Source organism: Peromyscus leucopus, chromosome 4 (assembly GCF_004664715.2).
Source record: "Peromyscus leucopus breed LL Stock chromosome 4, UCI_PerLeu_2.1, whole genome shotgun sequence".
Lineage (NCBI taxonomy): Eukaryota > Metazoa > Chordata > Mammalia > Rodentia > Cricetidae > Peromyscus > Peromyscus leucopus.
The window spans coordinates 134,766,556-134,776,555 of NC_051066.1; the positions used below are offsets into that span (position 1 = coordinate 134,766,556).

General features: G+C 52.3%; 1 protein-coding gene and 1 long non-coding RNA gene across 3 annotated transcripts in view; one reads left to right on the forward strand and one right to left on the reverse strand.

The window, feature by feature from the left end:
* The window catches only part of Bpi (bactericidal permeability increasing protein), a 24,015-nt gene that overhangs the window by 315 nt on the left and 13,700 nt on the right, over positions 1 to 10,000 (forward strand). Inside the window, exons 1-5 of the mRNA XM_028889228.2 lie at positions 1 to 50; positions 2,898 to 3,012; positions 4,281 to 4,409; positions 5,328 to 5,486; positions 6,396 to 6,459. The exon at positions 1 to 50 is cut by the window's left edge and continues 315 nt beyond it. Of these exons, the coding sequence (XP_028745061.2) occupies positions 1 to 50; positions 2,898 to 3,012; positions 4,281 to 4,409; positions 5,328 to 5,486; positions 6,396 to 6,459 (517 nt within the window). The remainder of the gene's footprint in view (positions 51 to 2,897; positions 3,013 to 4,280; positions 4,410 to 5,327; positions 5,487 to 6,395; positions 6,460 to 10,000) is intronic.
* Positions 8,952 to 10,000, reverse strand: part of LOC119087907 — an 8,153-nt gene continuing 7,104 nt past the window's right edge. For both annotated transcript variants that reach the window (XR_005091435.1, XR_005091434.1), the window contains exon 3: positions 8,952 to 9,346. This is a non-coding gene — a long non-coding RNA (uncharacterized LOC119087907). The remainder of the gene's footprint in view (positions 9,347 to 10,000) is intronic.

Here is a 10,000-nt window from a genome sequence, read left to right on the forward strand (position 1 = left end):
CATCAACCCTGGCTTCGTGGCCACAATCTCCCAGAAGGGTCTGGACTTCGGTAATTGGATGCCTTTCTCCCTTTCTCCTTTATCCTCAGAGGCACTTATTGAGCATTTAGGGTGTACGCCCTTTAAATCTGGTGGTTGGCAAGCTTATAGCTCTGCTGGGGAGACCCCCTATCCCTCTGTTCTATATAGGAAGAAACTAAGGCACAAGCTCCTAGGGCTGGAAGTAGCAGAGCTGGGGCTGGACCACTGTTCTAAAAGATTCCAAATGCTCCCCCGGACCCTGAAGGTCTTCATGGTCCCCTCTCTCTACACCGTCCCTTGGTGCAAATTTCTAGGCCCTTTTTTCCCAAAGCCTGGCGTCTGCTTGCCTCCTTTGCTAGAGGCTGAGCAGGCTGGGAGAGGAGCTCTCTCCAGTGAGATGTCCAAACTCAGCTGGCAGACCCAGAGAAAGCCATCCCAGACTACTCCCCCAAGCCCAGGCAGGTAACAACTCCGCTCACCTGCTTCGCTGCCAGGCGCCTCACAGACCCACCGGGTCCCGTTTCTTCCACTGAAGGACTGGGTGGGACACACCACTCCTGTCCACTCCTGCAGGTGAGCCCACCCGAGTCCCGAGTCGCGCAGTGGCTCTGGGAAGTCCGCACCTGCCTTTGAGCTCAGGTCCTCGCTGAGGCCCTCCACGGAGCTTCTTGGTGCTGCCCCCCGGTGACAGAGAGAGGAACTGCAGAACTCAGGATGGTCCCAGCTCAAACCAGACCAGGCTGAGACAGGTCCTCAAAACCTGTGTGCACAGGCCCCAGGGGATCTGCTGTCCTACTCCAGAACTCATGTTCCAGCCTAGGCAGGGCGTTTCGGAATCACAGGGATGCAGACAGATTCACCCATTGAGCTTTGAAGGTTGTGTTTAAACCCAGAGCTGGTGTGTGTGTGTGTGTGTGTGTGTGTGTGTGTGTGTGTGTACATGTCCTCACATGAGTGCATGTTTGGCAGCTTTGGGGGAGCAGAGGCTCAGCCAGAAGTCCTCATGTGCTACAGCTGCTTCACTTTTCTCTTCTGCTGGTGTCCCATGTGGCAACTGGAGTGAGTTTCTGGAGTGCGGCAAGCCTATTCATATATGCGCCTTCTTCCCCATGCCCCACACCCAAACGCTGACCCTGGGACCTGAGCTCAGGGAACAAGAGGCTTGCATTCCCTGACTCTGAGCAAAGCACTGGCCTTGCCCAGCCTGTCTCCTCTTGCGGGGGGTGGGGGAAGGGAGTGCAAGGCTCCTCTTCCCAGCATTGCTCAGCTTTGCAGCAAGCAGGGCCTGATGGGCAGGAAGATTCCGTGCATTTTATTGTGGCTATTGCTGGTTATGACTACCTCACAGTTGGTTCCTGGGAAACCGGAAGCCTGTTCAGCTCACCTCTCTGCCTCCCTCCTCTCCCCTCGGGCGACATGTTTGCCTGTTAATTGGATCCTTGACGCTGTTAGCCACAGCGTCACTGGTGGCAGAATTCCTGCCTTTGGGGCATTCATTTATTTACCCAACAAATAGTAAGTGCCAGGCACCACGGTAAATACCGGAGATGCATTAATACATAAAAACTGACATTGCAGCCAACTTCTGGGGACTTTCATTTAGCAAAGGAGAGTGACATCAATCAGAGTCATGGTGAATAGATGCCTAATTACAAAGAGAGATGGGTGCTTCATCTGAGACATTCAAGACTGGGAAGATAGTGCTGTCTGTGTTGGGGGAGCTTCCTGCAGGAAGTTAGGAGTTGAACAGGTGCCTGTGGATGAATAGCAGAAGCTGCACGTCCAAAGGCCCTGTAGAGGTTGTCTGGGGGGATGGGGTGGGTGTCAGTATGATTACAGCCCAGAGTAAGGTGTGGAGAAAGATGCTTGGCTGGACGTTTGGGAGTGATATAGCTGACCAGGATTCACAAACTATAGCCCATAGGCTCAGTGTGGCTTGCTGTATATTTCTGTATAACCTACAAGCTGGTAAGGTTTTTGTTTTGGAAGGGGTGTGTGTGTGTACATGATCATGGGGATGAGCACACATGTGTAGGTACCTCTCGGAGCCAGGGGAAACCTCAGGTGTGGTCCCTGAGGACTAGGCACTATGTGTGTGGGTGGGTGGAGATTCTTCATGTTCACGTGAGGAGAGGGGACATACATGGTTGTGTGTGGGTGAGGGTGCCCATGTGTCATGTGGATGCCAGAAGATGACATTGTGTGTCGACTTTCTTGATCACTCTCCATTTTACATTTTGAGGCAAATCTTCAATCCAGAGCTCTATCAGCTGTTCTAGGCAGCCAGCTTGCTCTGGGACCCCTGTCCCCACCTCTTAGGCACTGGCATTACAGACAAGTTACCACACCATCCAGCGTTTATGTGGTCCTGGGGACCTGAGCTCTGGTCCTTATCCTGTGTGGCAGTGACTTTAGCTACTGAGCCATCCCCAAGCAGTGGCTTTGGTTTTTAGAGACGGGGTCTTGCTATATGGCCTTAAATAGAAGCTCTCCTGCCTCAGCATTCCCAATGCTGGGATGACAGGTGCACCCTCACACCCCTTAAAGACGGTCTTTGTAGTTCAAATGGTTTAAACAAAAAAAATCAAAAGAAGAATGGACCACCACCCATGAATGGCTGTTCCAGGGTTTCCAGCGCAGTGTTGGGACATGGTCACCTTCCTGGCTTTGCCTCAGTGATATCAGAGTGGCACACGGTGTGGGAGGAATGGGTGATCCACGGGCTCCAGATGCTGGCTGTCTGAAGACAGACTCCTGTGCCACCCTGCCCATCCCACTGCCATTGCTGAGGTCAGGCCCAGGAGTCGGGAGCCACGGGGAACCTCCAGCCCTGCTCCGGAGCTGAGCTCTGAGCTTGTCTCTGCTCTGTCCTCCAGCATGCCAGGAGGGTGTGGTCGTGCTGCAGAAGGAGCTAGAAGCCATCAGAATCCCTGATCTCACTGGAGTCTTTAAGATGAAGCCGCTGGGAAAAGGTTACTACGATTTCTACAAGTGAGGCTTGCGGAAGCTTAGTCCTCCAGACATGGGTTGTGGGGGCCTGAGTCCTGTGGCCACCAAGTTCTCAGCTCACTGACCTCAACACTCCACAGGCAGCATGCACACCAGTCTGAGGGGTACCGCACCTCAAGCTAAGCATGGAGGAAGCTGCCAAAACTGTCTTTCCAGCACCCTCCACCGCTCCCACAGGAGACATCTTGAAACCCAAAACCCTGGGCTACACACATGTATTTCAGGAACAGAAAAACAGCCTGTGCCTGAAAGCATTGCCTCACATGACTGGGTGGTCCAGCTTTGACACGCTTGAGCTGGGCTCATGTGTCACTGGACCATTGGTCTCTCTTGCCACCTCTCAGTGTCAGGCCCTTTCAATCTTCCAGAGACAAGAGAGCTACCAGGTAATTCTAAGAGCACAATCCCCTCAGCTCTCTGTCCAGGAAGAAGCCTTCTCCTTGCACCACAAACCAGAGCTCTGAGGTGCACTCTGTTACTTATTTATTTATTTATTTATTTATTTATTTATTTATTTATTTATTTTTTGGTTTTTCGAGACAGGGTTTCTTTGTGTAGCTTTGCGCCTTTCCTGGAACTCACTCTGTAGCCCAGGCTGGCCTTGAACTCACAGAGATCCGCCTGTCTCTGCCTCCCGAGTGCTGGGATTAAAGGCGTGTGCCACCACCGCCCGGCCTGAGGTGCACTCTGATTGACCCAGTTTAAATAATGTCCATGCCCCAAACCAACCACTATGCCAGAGGAGTAGAAAAAAAAAAAAAAAACAATGGGCTAAGCTTAAGTCCCACCCCTCAAGAAAGACAGATGGGATCCTAGCATGGACTGGGTGAGATGGGCTCCCCAAAGTACATTTGCAGGTCTGCTGTCCCAAGAAAGGGGATGAGGCTGCTGGGCAGAAAACCCCCAAGTGATTTATGCCGAGTCCATTCTGCAGACATCTGAAGCGCCTACTGTGTGTCTTCCGCAGACATCTGAAGTGCCTACTGTTGTCACAGCAACAGATTTCACATTCCAACAGTGAGGACAGGTGGACACATTCCACCCTATACAGAGCCGGCGCTCAAGGCTCAGCGGTCTTCCGTCTTTGTTGACGGTTACTCACCCTACAAGATGGAGACTGCCTGTCCATGGTGAACCCAAGGAGCCTAAGACGCAGAGAGGCCGATTGACACACCAGGGTGGCATGTGGGTGAAGGGCCTCACGAAGCCCTCCTGGCCCAGGATGCTGACTGGGACCTTTTCCTCCACAGCATGGTTGTGGAAGGATTTCATATTCCTAATCCCCAGATCCGTCTGCTGCCCAGTGAGGGCCTCCGGCTGTCCATCAAGGATGCCAGCATCAAGATCAGTGGAAGATGGACATCAAAGAAGAACTTCCTGTGAGTCTCATGCGCAAGGATCGCTGGGTGGACTGGTGGCATTTGCAGGCACCAGAGCCAGGGTGTTGGGAATGTCCACTTCTGCTTTGTCTATAGGCATGTGTCCCCACAGGCTCCCTGTGGGGAGGAGGGGGAGTCACTTAAAAACACTCTACCCTGCATGAATAGCTGAGTTGGTTCACATCTCAGTACAGGGTGCAGCAAGGCTGAGTCAGTGTGTGTGGCTCAGGAGGGAAAGCGAGGTGGGACTTTTGGTTTCTTCCTGTATTAGCCAGCTACTGTTGCTGTGTAACAAACATCCCGATCTCAGCGGCCTGAAACAGTAACCATGATGCATTGCCTGTACCTGTGTCTCAGCTAGGCCCAGCTGAGAGGTGTGGCTCTTTCTCTGGGGTCCTGTGTGTCACCCAGAGCGTAGTCTTAGTGATAGAAAAAGTACAAAAGGCGGAGCTGATCATGCACATTCGTGTCCCCTGTCTTCCATAAATTCACTTCATTCCTACAGGGGCAGTGATTAATTAAGTCCATTAATCAATTACTGGGTCAGTAATTGCTTAAAGTCACGACACCAAACACTTATATTTTTAGAGACAAAACTGAGATGTACACCCCCGTGTTCAGGTCCTAGTACAAGGTCTGGGTGAAGAAAGAAGCTCAGAGAGGTTAAGAGACATTCACAAAGCCACACAGCAAGGGTTGGGGGGGTGGAGGAGGCAGAGTACCAGGTGAAAACAGGTTGGGATATCGGGTTAGAACCCCGACCTCCAGGGTTGGGAGCTTTGCACAGCTGCCTTTTCTCTCTGATGCGCCCCCATCCCTGGAGTGGGGCCAACGGGGAGCCTGAGGTCCCCTGCTGATGGGGGAAGTGTGAGGAGGAAAGGGTTTCCTCCAGGCCGCTTCTCTCCATCTCCTTTTCAGCAAAGCCAGAGGCAAGTTTGGCCTGAGCATCCAAGGCGTATCCTTCTCCACCGACCTGAAGCTGGGCAAGAGCTCCTCAGGCCATATCACTGTCAACTGCTCCACCTGCGAAAGTCACATCAACAGCATCCATCTCCAAGTCTCGGGCAGCATGCTGGGGTAGGTCTCCTGGGGCAAACGCCCTTCCTCAGAAAGCATAGCTGTAGACGCGCCTCCACTCAGACCCTTCCAGAGTCTTGGGTGTGAAAAGGGCAGGGCCCGGGGGTGGGAGTGGGAGCAGGGAGCAGACACTGACTGTCTCAAGGCCCAGCTCGGTATTGATGGGCGTCCACATTCCTACCCACCACCACCTGTAAGACTGGCTCTGCACCACGGATGCACAGAGGATGCCAGGCATTGATGAAACCTCACAAGTACCTCATCAACCAGAGCCTTGCTGTGCGGCCAACACTGCTCAGCATATTCCTGCTCTCACGCCATCTGCCCAGGGAACTAAAAGAGGTCTCGTGACCACCATGGAGTAGTCAAGGCAGGCTGTCTGACCCTAGGCCCTCAGGCAGCCCAGCCTGTACTCATAAAGCACTAGGCCCATGGGGGTTGGGGAACCTTAGTGGTGTTTTTACATCAGAAGGGCTCACGTAGGGCGACAAGAACCTAGACTTAGAAAAGGTACAGAGTGCCCCGGATACCTAGAACTAGAGGACCTGGCCCAGGCTGGGGGCAGGAGGAAATGACATTTGAACTGAGATGAAAAGAGTGAGTGGGTGGAAGTTGGCGGTGGGGTGTTTTGGACAGGGGGTACCACATGTGCTAACTGTGGTGAGAGGAAGCACAGGGTACCAGGGAACAAGGCTAGTCAATGTGGCTGGTTTACAGAGAGGGAGGGCCGTGGGGAGGTGGGCATGGGATGGGGCGGGTGTCTGTAGCTGGTAAGAAAATAGTCCCGTAAACAGGTTGCTGCCAATGGGGAAAAAAATGTCTAATGAAGGCTACATGACCCAGGGCGAGCTGCCAGGGTCCCCAGGCACACCTCAAAGTCCCTTGTATGTCCCCACATGTCCTCCCTAGGTGGCTGATCCAGCTGTTCCACAAGAAAATCGAGGCTTCCCTGAGAAACACCATTTATGAAAAGGTAGGCTGGCATCAGTTGGTGGCAGAGCTGAGGCCTCAGAGAGACAGCTTAGCCTTGCTGGGCACCTTGGCCTTCATTTCAAGCCCTCAGCATCCACAGAGCATTTAAGTCCAGGGCCCAGCTGGGTGCTTTACCGGGAGTCCCACAGACAGTGCAGGGAAGGGTGGCGTCCTCCCCAGCAAGCCTTCCTATAACTGCCAAAGCTTCTGTTTACCCTACCCCAGTTCCTTCACAGAGGAACAGCCAGCCTCTGTTGTCTTCCCCTGGCTGCCCTCCCCTCCTCTCCCCTCCCCTCCCTCCCTCCCTCCCTTCCCCTCCCCTGCCTGGTGCTGCCCTAGAACACACAACACCGAGGAGGAAGATGCTGCACCTACAAGATTTCTTGCTGCCACTAGGAAGGACCCCTGTGGAGTGTGGAGCAGGGTGCAGATGGCGGGGTATCCCCCATGCTGAGGGCAGACATGGCTTAGCATAATGCCAAGAACTCTGTGCGCGTGCACTCTGGCATTGGGTCCCTGAAGGTCATCCCAGCAGGCTATCCTGCTTGGCAGCAGCCTTGAAACAGTAAAGAATCAGGTGCCACAGGCTGTAAGTGGGCCTGAGCAGGCTGGAGTGGGCTGGGACCAAGAAGGGAGCTGAGGCCATGGGAGGCTCGGTCTCCAGGAGACTTGCTGGTTTGGAGCTCCCCCCCCCACATTGGCTGGTGGATAAAAAAACAGTGGGAGCACACAGTGCCTGAGGGGCAGCTGGAGTGTTCGGCCGCCATCCCTGCTCCCCCTCCCAGCCTGGGCCAGTGACAGCGGTGGTACAGGAGCCTCCAAGAAGGGTGGCCCAGTTCCTCTTGGGGCTTCAGGGCCCCCTGTGACAGAAGCACATTCCAGGGGCAGCATCTCTACCCCTTCCCTTTGCCCTTCTTCCTCCCAAATCCTCCTCCATCCTGAGCGGTGCACACTAACTTCTTTTTCTTGAAGGTTTGCTGGTTTACTGAGTTAAGGCTGTCTTCCCGTCCTCTCACTGGTCATTCTGATAAGAATATGAGAGGTGTGTCCTTGTCCAAGCTCTCCTGCTAGTGTGTGTCTCTACTGTGCCATGCACACACACACACACCCACACACACACCCCAATTCCTCTAAGTATTGCCTGCAGCGCTGATTTGGTAGGAGGAATGAATGGCTTTAGTTTGTGGATGTCTAGAAGGTCTTTACTCCCTCTTTGTTGTCCCAGGATAGCTTTACCAGGTAACACTCTTAGCTGGCAGCTCTTTGTTTCGGGGCTGAAAACATCCTCACCACTCTCCTTGCCTTAGGGGCTTCCGCGGACAGCTAGGCCTTTACTCTGGTAACTCTGCCTTTGTAAGCGTCTTCTCGCCTGCAGCCTCTGGGTTCTGTCCTTGTTCCAGCTTCTTGGCTTTAGTTATATGGCATGAAATGGTTCTTATCAGGTAGAGTCTGCACAGGGTTCCAAATACCTAGTATACTTAAATGTCATTTCTTTCCCCGGATTGGGGGGATTTCCTGATGTATTTGTTTTTGTTTTTGTTTTTGTTTTTGTTTTTGTTTTATTTATTTATATTTATTTATTTATTTATTTATTTTATTTTTGGTTTTTCGAGACAGGGTTTCTCTGCGCAGCTTTGCGCCTTTCCTGGATCTCGCTCTGTAGACCAGGCTGGATTCGAACACACAGAGATCTGCCTGGCTCTGCCTCCCAAGTGCTGGGATTAAAGGCATGCGCCACCACCGCCTGGCTGTTTTTATTTTAATTGAGTAGGTTTCTCACCCTAGCTTTGTCTCGGTTCCCTCTTCACCCATTCGCTTCATCATCATGACTCAGAGGTCTTGGATATGGTCATAACCCCTCACCCCTCGCTACTCCCTCAACCTTGTCTTCAATTCCCATCATCCCTTTTTCCTCTTGGCCTGGTCTCTCAGTGATTGCATTAATTACCCTACTCATTGCTGGTTCAAAACCCAACAAAGGGAGAGAGGGTTAATCTGGCTGTGGATTGAAGACCCAGTCCATCATGGAAGGGCGGTCAGGGCAGCAAGACACTGAGGTGTCTGGTCACAGTGCCTCCAGTCAGGAATGCTGGGATATCATTCCTCTTATCCAGTTGGGGACCCAGCCCATAGAATGGGTGTCACCCCGTTACAGCCTTTTCTTGCCTTTAGGGCCAAATCTTCGGCCCTGTCCTTGCCCAAGGATGAAACACATCTTAAGTGAACATATACCGTGGCACGGATTTGATAGGATATCATTGTCAGAGTTCCAGCAGCAGCATGCCTGACCTTGGAGTCATTATCAAGTCCAGTTCAGCTGCCTGAGCACAAACACAGAGATCAGTCTGATGACCCGGGTGGTTACTAAGTAACTGACAGGCTGGTAGTGTATACGGCTTGGATACGAAGGGCAAAGGAGTCATGGGGTCTTAGGTGGGGTGGGGTGAGAGTTCATCCTCTCTTCAAAATGACACTCAATTTAAAACTTGAGAATTTCTTATTTCTAGAATTCTCCATTTAATAGTTTTGGACTGTGGTTGATTGTAGGTAACGGAAGTTTTGCCCAAGGCAGAGATTCAGTTATCCAGGCTGCTGCAATTGATCTGTTCCATGCTGGAAGAAGGGGGGGGGGGGGTGGCAGGGGAGATCTAGAGAAATGGAGAGACTTCCTCAGCAGCAAGGTCAGCCAGTTCCCAGGCCAGTGTGTCTTCCCTTGGGAGCCATGGTGTGGGGAAGCTGCCAGAAATGGCATCTCCGGCCACAAGGCTAAGGTGAGGGCACCTACACACACCCGAGCCTAGAGGTTGCCACGCTATCCAAAGCCCAGAGAAGGGAAGGCTGACCACCAGCCATCTTGTACTTGTTCGCCGCTCCATTCCATGAAGGATCTGAGACAACAAGAATCAGGTCAAGAGGACAAGAAAACCACAGTGACCACAGCACTCCAGCACAGCTCACACGAACACCCATCGGGGAAGTTTTACATTCAGGAAAGACACAGGGTGCAGACATGCAGGCAATATAGTCTTATGCAGTTAACTGTGTCTGAGGTTCCTGTGGCCAAAGGCAAAAAGGACGCTTGATTAGCTGCATGATTTTTAAGAAGACACTAAAGGGAGAGAAAACGTGTATGCTGTGGTTTGGATTTGTCTCCACAGAGTTCATGTGCTGGACACTTAATCCCCAAATTAATCTGTTAATAGTGTTTAGAGGTGCAGCCTGTGGGCAGCAATAAGGGTTAAATGAGCCCCCACGGTGGCCTTGGTGGCTTTACAGGAAGAGGTAGGGGGACCTAAGCCTCTATCTTGCCAAGTTCTACCCTCTACCGTGTTACAATCTGAAGCCTCTTAGCAGACACTCCCCCTGATTGTGGACTTGAAGGAACCATGAGCTAAATAAACCTGTGTTCTCTGTAAATTACTTGGTCTCAGGTATTTTGCCATAGCCACAGGAAAAAAGATGGAGATGGTGTGCCTGGACTCTCACTCGTGGAGGGCACTTTCCACTTCTGAAGCTCACTGGCATTTCTTTGGTTGCCCCTA